The sequence below is a fragment of the Carassius carassius genome, chromosome 23, assembly GCF_963082965.1.
Source record: "Carassius carassius chromosome 23, fCarCar2.1, whole genome shotgun sequence".
Lineage (NCBI taxonomy): Eukaryota > Metazoa > Chordata > Actinopteri > Cypriniformes > Cyprinidae > Carassius > Carassius carassius.
In genome coordinates, this window is record NC_081777.1 from 26,364,201 (window position 1) to 26,386,467 (window position 22,267).

The 22,267-nt window shown below is 37.5% G+C and overlaps 1 protein-coding gene across 1 annotated transcript; it reads left to right on the plus strand.

The window, feature by feature from the left end:
* The first annotated feature begins 342 nt into the window (after window positions 1-342).
* Window positions 343-20,612, plus strand: LOC132101658 (EF-hand calcium-binding domain-containing protein 4B-like). Its single transcript, XM_059506765.1, has 18 exons — window positions 343-608; window positions 4,279-4,539; window positions 6,173-6,284; window positions 6,585-6,774; window positions 7,754-7,900; window positions 8,713-8,803; window positions 9,663-9,758; window positions 10,701-10,888; window positions 12,941-13,012; window positions 13,091-13,136; window positions 13,219-13,310; window positions 13,575-13,920; window positions 14,173-14,305; window positions 14,661-14,742; window positions 14,916-15,030; window positions 15,783-15,884; window positions 16,166-16,242; window positions 20,462-20,612. Exons 2-18 carry the CDS (start codon window positions 4,327-4,329, stop codon window positions 20,544-20,546), a joined length of 2,187 nt encoding a protein of 728 aa, XP_059362748.1. The 5' UTR covers window positions 343-608; window positions 4,279-4,326; the 3' UTR covers window positions 20,547-20,612.
* Window positions 20,613-22,267: the final 1,655 nt, after the last annotated feature.

The following is a 22,267-nucleotide window of genomic DNA, read 5'->3' on the forward strand; positions in this document are numbered from 1 at the left end:
TCACAATATTACGGGGTTTTTTTTCTCTGTATTTTTTTTATCCAATAAATACAACCTTGATGAGCAGAAGAGACTCCACTGAAAAATATTAAAAATCTTTCTGATCTCAAACATTTGAACTGCAGTGTATATTAGAATGTGTGTGTGTGTGTGTGTGTGTGTGTGTGTGTGTGTGTGTGTGTGTGTGTGTGACTTCCTGCTTCTTTTAAACTAAAATACTAAAAACAAGCAGATGGCAAGTAATTATTAGTAGTAGGAGCAGTAGTATATAAATGACTCGTCTCATGGTAAGTATTAACTTCCGCGTGCCTTCTTCTGTTGCTATAGAAACACGTGGACGCGAGTCCCTCCCCGTGAGCGCGCAGAAGTGAGTGTTTGCTCATAGTTGTCTGCAGCTCTCTGTAGTCCCCAATACATAACGCGCTCAGCTTCAGTTTCACAATCTTCGGGGCGTTCAATTAAACATCAGTTTCAGTTGTTGTTGGCTGAAACTGTCTGTACTCCGTGTCAAATTGTGGAAAGTTTCACTCTTAACAGTACTTTTCAACAGGAGATTGTCGCTTCGTGGATGGACTTATGAAGTATAATCAGCGGCTGCCTGTTTAAAGGTACAGAAAAGGTTTTTTTTTTTTGTTTTGTTTTTTTACCTTGATCTGTCTAACTTGACCATTTCCGTTTCGTGCTTTGCCAATTTCGAACAGGAAGTGTGAAAGAAAGTGTGAGAAGGAATATCTTACTGTGAGGAGGAAACAAGTGTTCCTGTTTTCATCAGCTGCTTGTAGAGTTGCATATTGTTTTCATGTAGTAACTTACATGACGTTGCTTTTCACTATAGTCCATCTTTGAAAGTGCATTGCCTTGTCTTTGTCCCTGACATTACGTTTCATTTTATTTAGTAGAACGACAATTGTTTTGTTCTCTTCTAAATGTAGAAACTATTCAAGAGTTAATTCACTGAGCAGAGCAGTAGTGTGTCTAACTGGACTGGCAAGAAATGTTTTCCATTTGAGTTTTGATAAAACTAAATGTTTGCATAGTGTCAGAACTTTGTTGAATCTACATGACACACAAACTACTGTACAGTATGTGGATTGTTTTTGCTAAACCTAAGAATCACAAATGCTGTTTCTTTAGGTTTACAGGTAAAGATATTCAATAATTCTCCGAACCATCTGCTCTTGGGTCACAGGACAGTGGTGATCATGGAGCCTGTACGGTTAAATGCATACCTCAAATGTACTGTATGTTGTTTTGCATAAAACAAATGCCAATTTCATACATGTACCTATATGTTTGTATATTAGGTAAAAACTGGTAGCCTGAATGCACTGCAAGTCGCTTTGGATAAAAGCGTCTGCTAAATGCATAAATTTATTACTCAATGATGTCATGCGTTTTGCTGTAATACGTTGGATACAAAATTTTATCAAGTAGAAATCCAAACGAATTCTTGTCAGTCAAAACAATACTTTGTCAGATCAAATACACTTTGAATTGTCTAGTTATAAAAGTGTTGTCTGTTTCAGAAGTGCAAATGGTGTCTTTTTGTAAAAAGGCTTTTCCAAAAATTTCTTAGATATGATATTTAAGTGAAGCTAGTTAGTCTCTGTCCATGCACTGAAACATTTTGAACCTCATGGCACACTACGTTGTTATCTTTATTAATATGGCAACATAGATAAAAGTTTTCATGCAAAGCAGTAGTGATATTGAAGAAGTTCACTCAGGGAGGCTTAGCTTGGGTCAATTTACTTTTTGTATTTTCCTATTAAATTCATTTATTAAATTCTGTGCCCCTACACTCAGAAGTTTGAAACAGCAAACATGGCTTTCCTGGTCAATACCCAGAGGAAATGGCCATCACCACACTCGTGTATGTGGCATGGCTTGTCCGCTCCCATCAATCCCATCAACTTTTAACTTGTGGTCACTGCACAAATAACATCTGTGTTCCACTAAATAAGAGAGATGTGCATTTCAGTGTTCCAGTCCCCTAGTTTCTGCTATTCTCAGCAGCCGAGGACTTATTGCTTTTTGCCTGTCCATATGTGTTTTTTCCCCCAAAAAGACCCTGATGAAATTCAGATGTACGTAAATACCTCAACTAGTTTGTAGGGGTTGATTTAGCCATAGAATTCCTTTTTAAAAGTTTGGGAGAGGCCTGACATCAGTTTTTACTTAGAAGCCATCAAGAAGTCGTTTTTACTAAATATATATAGTGCTTAAGAAATACAAGTACAAAAGTACACTGTACAGGCACAGAAATATTATTTAATATATCTTTACTGTTAATGGACTAAAATTAAACAATAGTCAATTACTTATATATATATAATGTCAATTACTACTATATATATATATATATATATATATATATATATATATATATATATAATGCTTTTCAAAATAAAGGACTGTTTCACTGCTTGTGTGACAGTTTATTGGAAAAACAAATGTTCAGAAACCTAGATAACTTATCATGAGTCTTTGAACACTTAAAAAATGTGAAAAGCATAGAAACATTTTTGCTTGCTAAACACATTTTTACACACAGACATAATTGTAGGATATGCCTGACTGCCTTCAAAAACCTAACCTGCAATATTACAGCACACTCACTTTGTAGGCAATCAAGAAGCTGTCATAGAAAAGTTGTCAGTGAGATGTGATGCTCTGTGGGCTATAAACTTTGAAATTACTTTTGTGCAGCAGAAATGCAAAGTAAGGTTGATGTTTCTTGTTAGACAAAGGAAATCAATAATGTACATATTCAGACTGTTATGACAGGCAAACAAAAGTTTTAATCGACACGTCTGCCGAGAAACCCAGAGGTGCAATCATTATCATAAATTTATATCTTTTTTTTTAATCTGCTTTCTTTATTTTGCCTCAAAACACCATACCAATCTTCTTAGACTAAGAACCCACTAGAGTTGCTAAGATTTAGAGATGCAAAAGGACACCACTTTAACCACTATGCCATTTTAGTTTAATAATAATTAATAATAAATAATTAAATTAATTAATAATAATTATTATATAAAAATATCTACATTTTATATATATATATATATATATATATGTGTGTGTGTATAGATAGATAGATAGATAGATAGATAATATGCAGTAGAAGTAAGCTTGATCACTTTCATGGTACCAACAAAGCTGGATTGGATTGGTTTGATTTTGTCAACTCGAAACTAATCCTGTAATCCTGAGTTTGTTTAGCCACTGTCATGGTACAAGACCCAGAAAATCATATCGAGGTGGAATTATGTGACTTGGTCCAGTAAACAACAGCATGGCAACAAAAAACTACATAGAAACACCTAAAACACTCCATTTTTTGTTTTTGAAAGACGTTTCTTATGTTCACAAGTTCTTATGCTACACTGATTCCACATATGTAAAAAAAACAAAAAAAAAGCAAGGTTGTGGAATATTACTACAATTTCAAAGAACTGTTTTCTTTTTTAATATATATTTAAATGTAATTTATTCCTGCAAATGCAAAACAGACTTTTTAGCAGCCTTTACTCCATTCTTCACTGTCACATGATCTTTCAAAATCGTATGATATTTCTTATTATCATCAATATTGTAAATTGTAAATAACTTAATATCTTTATGGAAAACATGAAACTTTTTTTCCCCCAGGATTTGTTTTTGATTAATATTTTTTTGATGTAGCTTTTTGATGTAGTTTTTTGTAGCTCAAAAGAACAGCATTTATTAGAATTTAGCAAATTCTTATTGCCACTTTTGATCAGTTTAATGCATTTTTGCTGAATAAAAGTGTTGTCTTCATGAAAAGAAATAAAAAATACTGACCCCTAACTTTAGAAGTATATATCCTGTGTATTTAAATAATATTATTTTATAATAAGTAAATCCAATAACTTCAGAGTCTCCTTTGTCACAGGTCTCTGGCAATTGAAAGCAGATTCCTCTGTGGTTTCCCCTCTTTTATATCATTAACTGTTTAAGTGTGATTGAGTTATGACACACATAATGCGTTGTAAATGCGATGCTCCTTTCTCTGAATTTAGAAAATGGACATTATGACCATCTGTACTCAAATAAACTTTCTGAATATTCACCTTGATTCTTTCTCTATCTTCCTCCCTTTTTTTATGCTATTTGTTTTTCTGCACCAATCTCAGTGCTCTCGTTCTCTAATTAAAGAGGTGGTTGCTAAGAGATGGCACTCAGCGGCCCTCTAAGAGGATGTGATGTGGTGTAACTCAAAAGCTTTGTTCTCTCTTCTCTTCTGTCAAGGGCTGACCCATGTGAGGAGAGTGGAGATTGCGCGCACATGCATACAGTATGCACACACAAACACACACACACATGGACGGCATGGCATCTTTCTCCAGCACCTGTGGCTCCAAGGTGGACCGGGCGTCCCGTCGTAGAGGAGAAGACAGACAGGGGACGCAGAGTGACAGCGACTGCAGTGCTGTGCTTGAGAAGACCAGAGAGTTCTTCCAGATTTGTGACATCGAGGGCAAAGGCTTCATTACACGACGGGACATGCAGGTAAGGATGTTGGGAAGGGCGTCCATGTGATTTCAAATTAGGCCTGGAGTTTTATTAGTAAATAAATTGTTTACTTACAAATGAAGACAAGCAGCAATCTGGATAACGTAATTAACTTACAAAGAAACCCAATTACAGTCATAGTTTGTTAAATATCTAATTGTCAATTTCTTTTGAAAAGGAATGTTAGTACAACATGCTTCTATACACTGAAAAAAGAGTTTCATTCATCCAACTACTTTTGAATTCATTATTGAATTTTGTGCATTACAATGTGATTATTTGCGATTAATCGCAAAAAAACTATGCGATTAATTGCGCTTAAACATTTTAATTGTCGCCCAGCACTAGTTTTTTTGTCTGTTTTTCTTTCTTGGACTTTTGTAGTATTCATGTAAATACCACTGTAAATTATTTCAGTAATCATTCAGTATCTCTCAAATACTTTTATCAAATACCATGATGTGGCATCAGATCATTGTACCACGGTACCACTGCCATATTTTTATTATTATTTTTTTATATTTTCTGTTCCACTTATTGGTCATAGTATGTTAGATCTATTAATCTCTACTCAATGTGGTTGATTTAAATGAAATTTGAAATTGCAGCATGTCAAAAACGTAGGAGCTTGGGATACCATCCTGAAATTGTGGTGGGCGTTTTGAAACCACCCCTTCAGTTGTATTATTGTGCAGATTCGATCACCTCTTAGATTTTCCATTCATTGCATATGTTTTCTTTGAAGTCTGGCTCTCTGGCCTTGCTCTGAAGAGCTTTTTTCAAAGGCATCACACGTTTGATCCAGTGTCTATGGAAAAAGCATTAATAAACATCGGTTCCTCATCTTTATTTAAATTATGCCTTTTTGTTATTTCAACCCATTTGGATTAAATAAACCCCACAAACCCAAACGTATTTAAATCTTTCTGTTAAATGATTGTGTATATGCTATCGTGAAGACTGTGACAAAACATTTATGTGCTTGGCAAAGTAACTTGCATCATGGCACCACCACATGTTGGTCTTGCAGAAAACGCTGACAACACTACTGGGGTTTCAAAGAGCAGCGTTTTCTAAACCTTCAGGCCGACAAAAAAGCCACAGGAGGAGTTTTATTGCTGTTTTTAGAAGCTGTCACTTTGGTTTACCGGAGGAACTGGGTGATGGCTCGCAGTTTGTGCTCATTTTTACGCAACTGTTTTCACACGTCCATCATCAGCATTTACAACTGACTTTTACAAGTACAGAAAAAGTCCATACTAAAGTCACACTGAGAATTTTATGTAGTGTTTTATGGGACATCTGATCCCAGGGCATATCTGAGCAAAAGTGTGCCAGGTTCCCACATAGGGTGTGTTTTTTGCTCTCTAGGAATAGTAGCGTTCTTACTGTGTGTTAACTGGGTTGATCACTGAAATCGACAGCCTGTCTGATGATTATTAAAGTTGTCAAATGTGACTTAGTTTGAGACCTTACTCATGAGATACAAATAACCTGGTTATAAGAATGTGTGGTCGAGTTTGGTTATCTGTTTTTATTTACAGTATACTCTTAATTTGCTTATTTTCAGGTGATGCAAAATGCATTATGCTTTTCATAACATGCCTGTATCATTTGTCATGTGTTGCAGAGATTAAATGGAGAGCTTCCGCTGAGTGCTGAGGAACTTGAGAACGTCTTTGACACTCTGGACGCAGATGGCAATGGTTATCTGACCCTTGAGGAGTTCTCTTCCGGCTTTAGTGTGTTTGCATTTAAATCTATACAGCATTCAGTAAAAAATCAAATCATATATATATTATATTTTTTTCGGGTCAATGATGAAAAAGATTAATTCCAGCATCAAATTTTTTTTAAGTATAATACACCTTTAAATGTATTTTTTTGTAAATGTAATTTGACGCCTCGTCTTTGTCCCTATATGCTGTATATATAATGTGTGTGGGTGTGTTTTCGATTATTGAAACATCTGATTGATATTATATGTTGTGGCTGTCTGTATCCTTCAAAAGTGTGCTAATGTATTTATGTCTCCCATTCAGGTGAATTTATGTTTGGTCCAGGTGTGGTGTCAGTAGATCCACATACAGATGAGGAGCCAGTGTTAGTAAAGACTCCAGAAGTGCTCTACGAGAGCCAATGGGAGGAGCGACACGGCAGGGGAGACGATGACGAGGAGCAACACTTCTGCATGCTAATGGAGAACCTGGGGGCAAGCAACATCTTTGAAGAGTGAGAGTTATTTAAATTAATATTCATGGTTGTAGCATAGTTCATAGTGCACTTCCATGCAAGAATATTCCAGCTAGTGTATACATTTCTGAAATAGATTAAAAATGATTTTATATATTTTTTTTTTCTTTTTTTATTGTTATATATAATTTTCTTTATGTATTAAAGTTTTGTTGTTATTATGATAATTTTAATATCTACTTTGAGTTTGCCATGAAAATAGCCTTCGCATCAAATAAATAAATAAATAAATAGAGACAGCACATTCCCAAAGAAAGACATGATACCTTTGATAAGAACAAGGGATGTTAATAAAGGTCTATTCTTGTCTTCTTATTGACCAAATGGTGCATTTTTGTAACACATGACCGGATGCACTTCCAACAAACTACCGCCACTCCTAAAAGGCAAACGGTGATGGTGGAAGACATCAATTATAAAAGTTCATCCTTCTGACTGATTGTAATCTTTGTGTATGCTTATTGCTTTTTCGAAGGGAAGCTGACAGTTTGGATTAGATTCTGATTGCATCTCATACAGTCAGCTTCATTTTGCTGTTCGATAAAAGGAGAACTATATTTTTTTACTGTAGTTCCACAAAATCATGATGTAATTTTGATATCCTTCCAGGAGACCTATTGCTAGTATGAGCTGTTTTTTCTGCAACAGGAAAGACTGTGAATGTCTTTACTTACATTACTTTACTTTACTTTACCTTTATGTTTCAGAATTCATTTCCAAGACGAAGGTTACTGTATTGAAAACCTTTTTCTTTTTTTTTAGTATTGATCTGACTGTGGCCTTTGTACATTTATAATATTTTTTTACAGTGAAGCAAATTTTTTTGTGAAGTGGGATCTACTGTATAATAGATAAAACTTGGTCATATAAAGGTAAAACACATTGCAAACTCATGGTTTTGTCATTTTTAAGAATTTGGTGAGATAAATGATGCAGTAAGCGTGTTGTGACGTCTCAGGCCAAGAGAGGTGCGGAGTCTTTGGGTGCAGCTCAGAAGAGACGAACCTCACCTTCTGTCCAATTTTGAGGAGTTCCTTGCCAGGGTCACTTATCAGATCAAAGAGGCCAACCAGGAGAAGAAAGAGATGGAGACGGCCCTTAAAAGGTCAGATGTCAATTAAGCACTGTTATTCCTTTCAGAATTTGAGCATGCATTTTAAAGGGATGTTACTTTTGTAAACTATGTTTAGTACAGTATTTAGACATTTAGGTCAGTAAGATATTATTTATGTATTTATATATTTTAATTTAGCAAAGATACATTCGAAATTTATGGTAGAGAGCATTTTATTGTTATCTACTTGGTGACATTCATATATTTTGAGGTACAGCCCACTATATGAATCCCATGTTGGTTGACTTGACAGTCACATATCATGACTATAAAGACTCAAGGGACATATGTGATGCAAGGACTAGGAAACCTGGCTTTTGCATGAGATTTTCACAGCTGAGCTGACTGTATAATTGGTAACATAGTTGGCTTGTACTATGCTCAAAAGTGGATTTTCTGAGCATCAGCAAAGGTAAGATTTTGGTGTTGAGTGGTGAGTTGACAGTATTCAGTCAACCATTAAAGTATATATTAGGAAATATTTTTCCCTTAAACATTCAAATGAAAAAAGTAAATAATGTTTAATGCATGCTCGCATGATTATGAGTATCACTCGTTTTCAAATATATTGATCCCTTTAATTTATACCACATTTATTCTCTTTTTATCACAATGGAGAGCCTGTACTGAGGCTTGATAGTCATGTCTGTTGTGGCTTTTAAAGATGTATCTTTGAAAGATCTGCTGAAAGCTGAGCTGAAAATGCCTTTTGAATGACATCTGTTCCATATAACCAATAAATATTTCTTTCATATGACTAAGTGACTTACAAGATTTTTGAGTGATCATGACGTCTTTCACAGGAAAGTGGCGACACATGATGATGAAATCCAGAGGCTGTATGAAGAAATGGAGCAACAGATCAAGAATGAAAAGGAGAGGATACTATTAGAGGTGAAACAGTTATTACTTATTAATTACTCAAATTGGTCATTTAAAAAAAAAACAGTCTCATAGACTTTCATTGAAAGTCATACAGTATGTAGAGATAAAAGGGCTGTTAGACTGGCAATCTCAAATGAAGTTATGTTTATAGTAGAAACACCAAGGATGATAACTATAAAGATAACGATATAGTTCTAAAAATCGTTCTCAATATTAAAGAATAGCACCACACCACAGCTATAACGATAAATGCACAGAGAAATGTAATCTTTGGAAACAGTTTCAGAAAGATTTTTTCCAGCTTATGATTGATACACACACTGACACCCAATCTGCTATTACGAGCTTGAGAATTTAAAGCGACAGATGAAGTGAAGTGAAGTGAAGTGACATTCAGCCAAGTATGGTGACCCATACTCAGAATTTGTGCTCTGCATTTAACCCATCCGAAATGCACACACACAGAGCAGTGAACACACACACACACACACTGTGAGCACACACCCGGAGCAGTGGGCAGCCATTTATGCTGCGGCGCCCGGGGAGCAGTTGGGGGTTCGATGCCTTGCTCAAGGGCACCTAAGTCATGTTATTGAAGGTGGAGAGAGAACTGTACATGCACTCCCCCCACCCACAATTCCTGCCGGCCCGGGACTCAAACTCACAACCTTTCGATTGGGAGTCCGACTCTCTAACCATTAGGCCACGACTTCCCCTGATGAGCGTGCGCTTAGAATAAACAGAACATATTGTCTGCTGGTGTGGACGCTAATATTGTTGTCTTTATAGTTATTGTTCTTGGTGTGAACAGGGCTTTACTATGTACTATGGTAAATCGTATGGGTCATGTGAACTGTATGTTCTCTAGGATTCTGAGCGGTTCTTGTCTCGCAGTCAGGACATGGAGCATCAGCTTTCCGCTAAAGAGAAAGAGCTGGAAATGCTTTCTAACAAACAGAAACGGGTGGGTCACAACAAATTCTTTTGCTTGTCACTAAACCAGTTTAACTAGTAATATTTATGAAGACATTGCACATCTATTCACTATTTAAATATTTCATTTTATATAGAATAAATACATCTAAGGAAAAAAAAAACAACTGCAGTAAATGTTTTTAATTATTATTATTATTTTTTTTTATATTTTAAGAATTTTACAAAGAGTGATATCATTTTCTATAAGAGCTTTAATCCTAATGAAAGGTCAAGGAAAGGCTGTAATTTGAACTCAAGAACAAACTAACATCTACATTTTAAGTACTTTGATTTAAATACTGTACGAGTCTTAATGCTCAGAAGTATTTTTCCCAGATTCTTTGATCATTTGCTGGCAATTTGTGTTCAACTTTCAGAAAACCACATCTGACAGTGCTGATGCACACAAAAATAGACAAAACCCAGCAAGGCCTTTCAGTGCTAATGAATGAACCGAAAGTAACAAAGTTGTAATGCTTCCTTTGCCTGCATCTTTACAAGCTTAATTTTCTTTTCTTTGCATTGGCAATTAGTTCCGTTATTGTGCTCTTTGCTGCAATGCAACTGTGTGCAAAAGCAAGCAAAACTTCTTTTCTGCTGTGAGGAGCTGAAGTGTGGTACAGTATGTTTGTTCATAGACGTGGGATTGTGTCCTATTTTGTGTCTGTATTTAGCAGCATAGCTGTGTTGAAAAGCATGAGTGTAAGAGCTTTCTTATCAATCCATTCCTCCCACAATGTCCCATCCAACCATTCACATAAACACTTCCAAGGTTATCCTTCCAATTTCTTAATAGTGGTGTGCATATAAACAGCCATCATATCTGGTTATCCAGCACAATTAGTTTTTAAAGAGCTTCTTGTTCTTCATTTATGTTTATGATAGCTTAAGCTTGATTGTTTCCTTTTTTACATGTGTGTTTGTCCATCAGCTGGAGCGTCAGTGTCGAGAGCTGCACAGCGAGCAGCAGGAGACGGCCGTGGAGAACGTCAAACTGAAGAAGTGTAATGAGGACTTGAGCTGTGAGCTGGACAACACCACCCAGGAGCTGAGTCTGGCTCAGGAGCAACTCATGCTGCTGCAGGAAATGTCCTCACGTCTGCATGAGGAGAGAGAGATGTGAGGATGAGATGACATTTAGTGTTATGCTGCTATGTGCTATATCCAATATAGTAAAATTAAATTCAAAACAGAATAAGTTTTTTAGAATATAATATAATAATATGCTCTATTGACATTTTAAATAAAATATTTGTACACTCACTGCATTCAAAGCATATCAGGGTCAAATATCACACAGAAATAAATAAATATATATATATATATATATATATATATATATATATATATAACTATATATAATATAGTTATATATATATATATATATATATATATATATATTTTTTTTTTTTTTTTTTTTTTTTTTGTCATTCCCTAAATTTTTTTGTGTGTAATTGTGATTATTGTCTAATTTATTTTTCATTATTTCTCCCTGATTCTCATTGCTGTTGTTACGATGATGTTACTGTACATTACAATTATATATTTATTGAAATCATCATAAGCTGATAAATACAGGTGCATCTTAATAAATTAGAATGTCATGAAAAAGTTCTTTAATTTCAGTAATTCAACTTGTGAAACTTGTGTATTAAATACATTTAATGCACACAGACTGAAGCAGTTTAAGTCTTTGGTTCTTTTAATTGTGATGATTTTTGCTCACATTTAACAAAAACCCACCAATTCACTCTCAACTAATTAAAATACTTCATTAGACCATAAAAAAAAGAACGTTTTTAGTGAATTGTCGGCCTTCTGGATGTTAATTTACTGTACATGTACGCAATACTTGGTAGAGGCTCCTTTTGCTTTAATTACTGTCTCATTTCAGCGTGGCATGGAGGTGATCAGTTTGTTGCACTGCTGAGGTGGTATTGAAGCCCAGGTTTCTTTGACAGTGGCCTTCAGCTCGTCTGCATTTTTTGGTCTCTTGTTTCTCGTTTTCCTCTTGACAATACCTCATAGATTCTCTCTGGGGTTCAGGTCTGGTGAGTTTGCTGGCCAGTCAAGCACACCAACACCATGGTCTTTTAACCAACTTTTGGTGCTTTTGGCCGTGTCAGCAGGTGCAAAGTCCTGCTGGAAAATTAAATCAGCGTCTTCAAAAAGCTGGTCAGCAGAAGGAAGCATGAAGTGCTCCAAAATATCTTGGTAAATGGGTGCAGTGACTTTGGTTTTCAAAACACACAATGGACCAACACCAGCAGATGACATTGCACCCCAAATCATCACAGACTGTGGAAACTTAACACTGGACTTCTAGCAACTTGGGCTATAAGCTTCTCCACCCTTCCTCCAGACTCTAGGACCTTGGTTTCCAAATGAAATAGAAAACTTGCTCTCATCTGAAAAGAGGACTTTGGACCATTGGGCAACAGTCCAGTTCTTCTTCTTCTTAGCCCAGGTAAGACTCCTCTGATGTTTTCTGTGGTTCAGCAAATTCCTTGACACGTCTGTGTGTGGTGACTCTTGATGCCTTGACCCCAGCCTCAGTTCATTCCTTGTGAAGTTCACTCAAATTCTTGAATTGATTTTGCTTGACAATCCTCATAAGGCTGCAGTTATCTCGGTTGGTTGTGCATCTTTTTCTCCCACACTTCTAATAATCCTTCCTCTCAACTTTCTGTTAACATGCTAGGATACAGCACTCTGTGAACAGCCAGCTTCTTTGGCAATGAATGTTTGTGGCTTACCCTCCTTGCGAAGGGTGTCAATGATTGTCTTCTGGACAACTGTCAGATCAGCAGTCTTCCCCATGATTGTGCAGCCTAGTGAACCAAACTGAGAAACCATTTTGAAGGTCCAGGAAACATTTGCAGGTGTTTTGAGTTGATTAGCTGATTGGCATGTCACCATATTCTAATTTGTTGAGAATTGGTGGGTTTTTGTTAAATGTGAGCCAAAATCATAACAAATGAACCAAAGACTTAAACTAGTTCAGTCTCTGTGCATTGAATTTATTTAATACATGAGTTTCACAATTTGAGCTGAATTACTGAAATAAATTATTGAGATGCACTTGTATATCACAGTTTATTATGCATTACATTTAAAACCTTACATAAAAAAACTATCTTATCTATCTATCATCATTATTTTTTTTTTCAGGGAGATTCATAGGGTTACAGAAAGCTTGCAAAGAGAGAGGGCAAGTCTTCTCAAGCAGCTTGATTTGCTAAGGTAAGATATAACCATCAGTGAGGGGGTGGGTCTTTATGTTTGGGCCAGATTTCATGTTTTCTGTTTCATTCCTCCTAGGGAAATGAACAAACACTTACGAGATGAAAGAGACATGTGCTATCAAGTAGGTTCATATCAATGTTATATTAGACATTGTACTTATCCTGCATTTTGATAATTTCAAGTCATTGTTTGCTGTCTTTCAGAAACCAAATACTTCTGTAGCAAAACTCTCATGGAAACAGAGGCCTGGGCCAATTACTATGAAGCAGTCTGAGCGGAAGCATTCATTTAAGAGGTATGGCTCTTAAATGAACTCAAGATGAAAAGTACTCAAGATGAAAATATACAGTGGATTTGCAAAATGAAAAAGGATCTGACTTCCTAAGATAAAAGAGCTAGTCATTTTAGACTTGAGTTTAATCAAAGCTTATTGTGAAGACATCATTAAGATTTTTTCTTGATATTTATAATTTGAGTGATCAAAAAGAGGTAGTGCTCCGTATTGCTGATGTCATTTTAGTGAATAAATCAGCATACATGTGGATGTTGTTTTCTCCAGTGATGACGATGAAGAGGTTCTGCCACAATCTAAGTGGAAGAACGTGATTGGGGTAAATGGGCACAGCATGGACCTGGAGGACATGGTAGATGGACGACCTCCTTCAGAACAACAGCTCCGGAAGATCATCTCCATCGAGGAGGACCATCTTCCTCAAGTCCTTCAGCAGGGTTATCAAGCCCATCTCAGAGATTGGAGTGAGGAGTTGGAAGAGGGCATGGACCTCCGGATTTGCAATATTTACCCCATAACCAGCACTCCGACCTCTGTTTCACCCCCTCCAGGAGTCGCACCCACACCCAACTCTCCCAGAGGACGGCCTGTGGGCAAAGAGACCGTCCAGTCGGTGAGAAAACAGCTTGATTTGGTCTGAACCTCAGACATCCGTTAAGGTTTCAAAATGAGTATACTCCACAAAATAAAGGTTCTTTATGAGGAACCTTTAACATCCATGGAACATTTCCATTGCACAAAAGGTTCTTTATAGTGTAATAAAGTTCTTTAGAATAACATCAAAAATGTTTAACAGGTTTTTTGGTTCACATGGACCCGGCATTCTTCCCCTTTTCATTAACTGTGGTGTCTTTTTTTTCCCCAGGTGGAAGAGGCCTGTTCAGGTCCAGATCGTCTCTTTAAGATAATTCTGGTGGGGAATTCTAGTGTGGGAAAAACATCTCTTCTACGTCGCTTCTGTGACAACTGTTTCCACTCTGGTACATGTGCTACTGTAGGTAAGTGGCCTCCTTTCAGATTTTTACTAGTGTCCAGGGGTATTTTTATTTATTTAACCTAAATAGCATCAATTTTAAGTCACTTGCTTACCCAAACTGAAAATTCTGCCATCTACTTACCATCATGCTGCTCCAAAACCATGTCTTTGGGTGTGAGTCCACAGCTTGTTTCACAATTTGACACCATGTTGTTGGGTCTGTTAATTGTCCACATGCTGATGACAGTAACACTGTTTAACCATTATAAGTCTCACACAACATTGAGGTTTTGCTGACTTCGGATTTTAACATTTAAAGCACTCAAGACTATTTCTATACAAAAGTATACCATGGTAAAAAAACATGATGTGTGCAGGTATTGACTACAGTGTGAAGATTCTTACAGTAGACAAAAGCCAGGTAGCCTTGCAAATGTGGGACACAGCAGGACAGGAGAGGCGAGTTGTGTTTTATAGATTTTTTTTTCAAATATGTTTATTTTTCTGTTAACAGTCCTAATCAATTATAATCAGTATGTAAGACCTAATTGTTAATTAGTCGCTCCATTGCATCTTTTAACTGCAAAAATAAGTGAATGCTAAGGACCTTTATTGTGGGGATCTGCCGACAGGTATCGCAGCATCACCAAGCAGTTTTTTCGCAAGGCCGATGGGGTGGTAGTGGTGTATGACATCACTAATGAGCAGACTTTCACAGCAGTGAGGCATTGGCTGGCCAGCGTGCAGGTGAGTGATTCATATCCACTTTCTTTTGGGTAAAAGATTATAATATTAATACTTACGTACACATACACCTTTGGGGAATTGATTGAAATATTCATGAAATACAGTGTAAGAAAATATTTTGTCCAGCTTTAGATTTAAACACGACGCTTCCGCTTGAATAATAAATACTACTTGCTTCCAGTTGGTAATAACAAGTAACAATTGGTTAACACACATTTTTAATTATTATTATTATTAGTGGTAGAAGTGTAACTTTCAACAGGCTTTTATGTAAATTTGCTGTTGGCATACTGGCCTAAAGAAAAGGAATTTGTTAATAAAATAGATAATGAAAGTCCTAGGTTCAAAAGTTCGGGGTCAGTACGTACGTAAGTATTAATTTTTTTATACTTTTATTAATTGTCAGTTTTAAACAGTTTAATGGGGTCATATGAGACTTTAGTCTTTGCAGCTTTACAGATCTTCTTCATGCACCAAGAGCTTGTAACACTCCAAAGAGAAAGGAATAATTGAAATCGCATCATACGACCCCTTTAAGAAATCCTTTTATTAAATAAATACAGCCTTTGGTAATATAAGTGACTTTTTCAAAAAAGATTAACAAATCTTATCAACTCCAACCTTTTGAACATCAGTGTGTATAATGAAATCAATAAACAGACAACAGAAATGCAATAAAATGTTTATTTCAAGCAAGTCAGCTGTATCACCATTGTGGTAAGGCAGTTTTAATGAGAAGTGTTTATCTACAGGAGGGAGCAGGTGAGGACATTCCCATCATGCTCCTGGGGAACAAGACCGATCTAGATGGGCAGAGAGAGGTTCCACTGGGAGTGGCAGAGAAATTAGCCAAGGTGAGTGAATGTAGGTCCTGGAGTGGCACTAATGGATCACCATTAAACATTTTTAGCATGGAGGTCTTGAAACAGACAAGTTAAAGACTGATTCAGAGCTGAATGTGTATTCGGCCGTGAGGTGCATGTGAGGAAGTCCTTTGTCCTGTCTCAATGAAGATGAATGAGAGGCTTCCTGTCAGTTACTGTTGCATGAACTCACCAGATAAAGAACCACACTGAAAGGCATAAAGTATTACTCAAAAAGTATCTTATTTTGCCATTTCTTTTCACTCTTTCAGGACTTTCAATTGATTTTCTATGAGTGCAGCGCTTTTTCAAGCAACAATGTGACAGAGTCCATGATTCATATGGCAAGGTAAGAGGTTATTAAGTAAAAAAATAAATAAGTACACAGAAGAGTGGTTTTGAATACATCCATGCCAGATTTTTGACTACAAAAAAAAAAAAAAAAATAATATATATATTTAATATATATATTAGAAGTGGCGCCGATACAGGATGGCTGCCTCCGTGACGTGCTCTGCAGTTGTTTTTGTGTTTTTGTTAGTTTGTCCTGTCTTTAGTTATATTCCTGCAATCAGTTTCACCAGGGACGAATTGCTGGATATTCGGCAACACACATCTCCCGATATTTCACCGGTTTTCGACTATTCTGATGTTTTGCTGGACATTCTTGTCGGCGGAGCGGCTGCGCTGATCACACGCTTCAAGAGGACGCGCAGGCGGGGAAAGCGAGCGGGAGCGCTCGTGAGACTCAGAAAACGCGGATTTCGAACGCCGTTGCCTAGCATCCATCTGGCAAATCTCCGCTCTCTACCCAACAAAACGGACGAACTTCTTCTGCTCTCTCGGACAAATAAAGATTTCTCCCACTCTGCTGCTCTGTGTTTCACGGAAACTTGGCTGAATGACACCATACCGGACAGCGCGCTCCATCTGCCGGACTTTCAGCTGTTTAGAGCGGATCGCGACGCAGAATCAACGGGGAAATCGCGCGGCGGCGGGACATGCTTTTACATCAGTGAACGGTGGTGTACAGATGTAACTGTGTTAAAGAAGACGTGCTGCTCAAATCTCGAAACGCTCTTCATTAACTGCAAGCCGTTCTATTCGCCGCGGGAGTTTCATTCGTTCATTCTGGTGAGTGTTTACATCCCTCCTCAAGCGCACGTGAGCTCAGCTTTACAGAAACTCGCTGAGCAGATCACAGAGACAGAACAACAACACCCAGACTCTGTTTTAATCATTCTTGGGGACTTTAATAAAGCCAATCTCTCCCGTGAACTGCCAAAATACAGACAGCATGTTACTTGTCCCACAAGAGACAGTAATATATTGGATCACTGTTACACAACAATAAAGGATGCATTTCACTCTGTTCCACGAGCAGCTTTGGGACATTCTGATCACCTTCTGGTTCATCTTATACCGACCTACAGGCAGAAACTAAAATCAGCTAAACCTGTATTAAGGACTGTAAAAAGATGGACTAATGAAGCAGAGCAGGATTTACAATCTTGTTTTGACCTCACTGATTGGAGTGTTTTTGAAGCTGCTGCCACTGATCTGGACGAACTCACAGAGACGGTAACATCATATATCAGTTTCTGTGAGGATATGTGTATTCCTACCAAGACTCAACTAAATTACAACAATGACAAACCGTGGTTCACTGCAAAACTCAGACAGCTCCGTCAGGCCAAAGAAGATGCTTACGTGAAGGGGGACAATGTCTTGTATAAACAGGCTAAATACACACTGGAAAAGGAGATCAAAGTGGCAAAGAGGAATTATTCTGAAAAAATAAGGACTCAGTTCACTTCGAACGACTCCGCATCAGTGTGGAAAAGCCTAAAGAAGATCACCAATTACAAGACACCACCCCCCAGCACTGTGGAAAATCAACGACTGGCAGACGATCTGAACGAGTTTTACTGCAGGTTTGAAAGAACACCCATCACCTGCCCTGAACACCTCACCACACAACCGTTCACACCAATAACAACTCCTGCAACCAACCCTGAATGCCTCTCCAAACAAACGTTCACACCATTCACAGCTCCTGCAACCAACCCTGAATGCCTCTCCACACAACCGTTCACACCATTAACAGCTCCTGCAACCCATCCTGATCACCTCTCCAATCAACCGCTCTCACCATTCACAACTCCTGCAACCAACCCTGAATGCCTCTCCAAACAACTGTTCACACCACTCACAACTCCTGCAACCCACCCTGAACACCTCTCCAATCAAGCGCTCTCACCATTCACACCTCCTGCATCCCCCCTCTCCCCCACACCTGCAATACAGATCAGCGAGGATGCGGTGCGCCAGGTCTTCAGGAAGCAGAAAAGGAAAAAAGCACCAGGCCCAGATTGTGTTACACCAGCCTGTCTGAAATCCTGTGCTGACCAGCTGGCCCCCATCTTCACAAAGATCTTCAACAGATCGCTGGAGCTGTGCGAAGTCCCTTCATGCTTCAAACGCTCCACCATCATCCCCATCCCAAAGAAATCCAAAATTACAGGACTAAATGACTACAGGCCTGTGGCTCTAACGTCTGTAGTCATGAAGTCATTTGAAAAACTGGTGCTGGCCCACCTGAAGGACATCACTGGACCCTTGCTGGATCCTCTTCAGTTTGCCTACAGAGCAAACAGGTCTGTGGACGATGCAGTAAACATCGGACTGCATTATGTTCTGCAACACCTAGACAGACCGGGGACCTATGTGAGGATCCTGTTTGTGGACTTCAGCTCTGCCTTCAACACGATCATCCCAAACCTCCTCCTGCCCAAACTAACTCAGCTCTCCGTGCCCACCTCCGTCTGTCAGTGGATCAACAGCTTCCTGACAGACAGGCAGCAGCTAGTGAGGCTGGGAAAATACACATCCAGCACCCGTACAATCAGCACCGGAGCTCCCCAGGGCTGTGTTCTCTCCCCACTGCTCTTCTCCCTGTACACTAACGATTGCACATCTAAGGACCCCTCTGTCAAGCTCCTGAAGTTTGCAGATGACACCACACTCATCTGCCTCATTCAGGACGGTGACGAGTCTGCTTACAGACAGGAGGTTAAAGAGCTGGCTGTCTGGTGCAGTCTCAACAACCTGGAGCTTAACACGCTCAAAACAGTGGAGATGATCGTGGACTTCAGGAGAAACCCCCCTGCACTCCCCCCACTCACCATCATGAACAGCACTGTGACTGCAGTGGAGTCATTCAGGTTCCTGGGCACCACTATCTCTCAGGACCTGAAGTGGGACATTCACATTGACTCCATTGTGAAAAAGGCCCAGCAGAGGTTGTACTTCCTTCGCCAGCTGAGGAAGTTTAACCTGCCACAGGATCTGCTGAAACAGTTCTACTCCACCATCATCGAATCCATCCTCTGCACTTCAGTAACTGTCTGGTTCAGCTCAGCTTCTAAATCGGACCTCAGAAGACTACAGAGGGTAGTCCGGACTGCTGAGCGAATTATCGGTACAACCCTCCCATCTATTCAAGAACTGTACTTATCCAGAGTGAGAAAAAGGGCTGTTAAAATCACTCTGGACCCCTCACATCCAGCACACTCCCTCTTTGAACTCTTGCCATCTGGTCGACGCTACAGAGCACTGAGCACCAGAACGACCAGACACAGGAACAGTTTCTTCCCTCAGGCAATCCATCTTATGAACAGCTGATAATAACTGTGGGACACACTACACTATTTATATTTATATACACTACACTTTTTATCCAACACACATACTTAGCGTACACGTAAATCTTTTGCACATAATATACATGTACATACATGGAACACACTATACTACTTATATTTATATTTATATAGACATACACTTATTTATCCAAACACACATACTTAGCGTACAGTTACAATTTTTCCACATAATATACATGTACATACATAAATGCTCTTTTTAATATACCTGCCATACATTGTCAATTTGTATATTGTCAATCCTTACCCACCTATTTGTATTTTTTTGTATTTTTTATTCCTTATTGTGTTTTTTTGTTCTGTCGCTGTTATGTTGCACTGCGGAGCTCTGTCACGAAAACAAATTCCTCGTATGTGTGAACATACCTGGCAATAAAGCTCATTCTGATTCTGATTCTGATTCTGATATATATATAATATGTTGTTCATATATATATATTTGTATATATATTTATATATACATGTATATATTTCTTCATATTTAAAAAAAATAATAATAATATGATAGAAGAATAAAAAAATACTAAAACTAAAAAACAAAATGAAAAACACGTAAACACATAAATAAATGTATATGAAGTATATAAATCAGAATCTAATATTGGAAATTACAAGACAAAAGAGTGTGATGTAGTAAAATTGTACATTTCTTTTCTAGTAACTTTATGAAACTACAATATGTTTCAGTATGTGAACAGACTTTTGGCAGAATAATTTGTAATATCTGTTTATTGCACATGCAGCTGCATAAACAGCCAGGTTATTCCCGAGTACAGTTTTATTTTTCCTGTATTGTACCTTGTTAGATGTGCTACCTTTTTTTTTTTCCTCCCTCTCTGTCAGAGTTCTGAAAGACCAAGAGGACAGAGAAAAAGAGAAAACTGTGTCACTAGTAGACAGCCACGCTAAGAAGAAGTCCTGCTGCTAGTAGAAAGTCACCCATAAACACTCACAGAAACCTGCAGATCTTTCAAACCTTTTTGCTTTGCATTTTAAGATGGTTTGGCATTAATGCTGATCTGTTATTTTTCTTCTTATGTTCCTGATTTCTCTTTTTGAATGACCACTGTGGAGTTAAAACTATTTGGTCTTTTTATAAACCAGTACCTCTGTACAATGTGAACGAGTTTTATGATAATGGTTAGATGTAGGACTTGAAATAGTTTTGTACATTACATTACAGTTGTAAAGCGTGTCACTATTAAGGTCATTTAAATCTCTCATCACACTATTGAAGTAAACAAAACTGTATTTTTGTATTGATAATTTATCGTTTTAATATGAAGGTCTTGGAAAGTATATTTAAATGAGCAAAATAAGCTCCTGCACAATAGTTTGCACAGTCGTTTGCACAAATGTATTATTAATATTATTCCTAGCAAGCAAAACATACTCTGAAAAATGGTTCAATTTGCTGTCATCAGTGTGAATATTTTTAATACACTGCCATGAAGCGAACATGTGGTTTGCATAAGGATTCGGTTTTAACAGGGTTCAGTGTTATTTGCTTTACTGTAAAGTCCAATATTGATTTCAGATCACTTTTTGATTTGCATTTTATGTATTGTGCCAACAGTACTGTGTGTATATCTGTATTTGCTATTTAATGCAGTCTGTGTTAAATCGGTATAAAATGTCTCACAGCAGCCGTTGATGTTCACATTTACCATAAATAATTTAGAGATGCATTAATTGTCCACCAGACAGTGGATTTATGCACATTTGAGATAAGGCCTATGCTGTGTTTTCTCAAGTTTTTCAGTAATATGATTCTTGATCTGTAACTTGAGTTTTCATATTGATTCACACATAAGTTGTGGCAATGACCATTGGGCAGAATGACACTAGATTTGAGCACAACGTGAAGGTTTTAAATAATTTTTCACTTATTTAGTCTCATAAATGTTCCTGCTTTATGTACATGTGTAATGTGTAAATACTAAATAGAAATGTATTTTGAGTGAAATATTGAACTAAATAATACTTTGTTTGCATCAGGTGCAGTTTGTCATTTCTGGGAAATTACTTTCATTGAACAATGAACTCTAGAAAACAAGGACAACAACTTCACATATTTAAGGCTCAACGGGTTTTACCAGTTAAAATAATCTCTTTAAATGTTAAAAATTTAGCGCTGCATGTTTCATGCTTCCCTTACAAATGGATTTACTGCAATCATACTGTGAAAAAATATATAGTAACAAATAAAAGTACAATACGTCCTTTTTTGTCTTGGCCAGAATTTCAAAATTGCCTAAAATGTCCATTGTTTTCCTATTATTTTCAGCTTGCTTAAGGTAATGATTGAAAAGTATTTTGACCAATAGCGTGCAGGCATTGTGCATAATCGGCCAATAGTGGCGTGTGAGAAGGCGGGATCTACAGAAGAACGGTCAAGCAAATGCAAATAAGTACACGTACATATATTGTATGAACAATATAGAGAAATAAATGAAAACAAGACATTTTAGGAAATTTAGAAATCCCAACCAGCATAAAAAGGATGTATGTTCTGCGTAAGTACTTCAGATAGACTCATTTTTCATTTGTTTTATATTTATAATCCTTTTAAGCCCCCCTGTGGACTATAAATGGTACTACATTTAGACACGAGCACAATCGAGCATTACACAATATTATCACAATAAA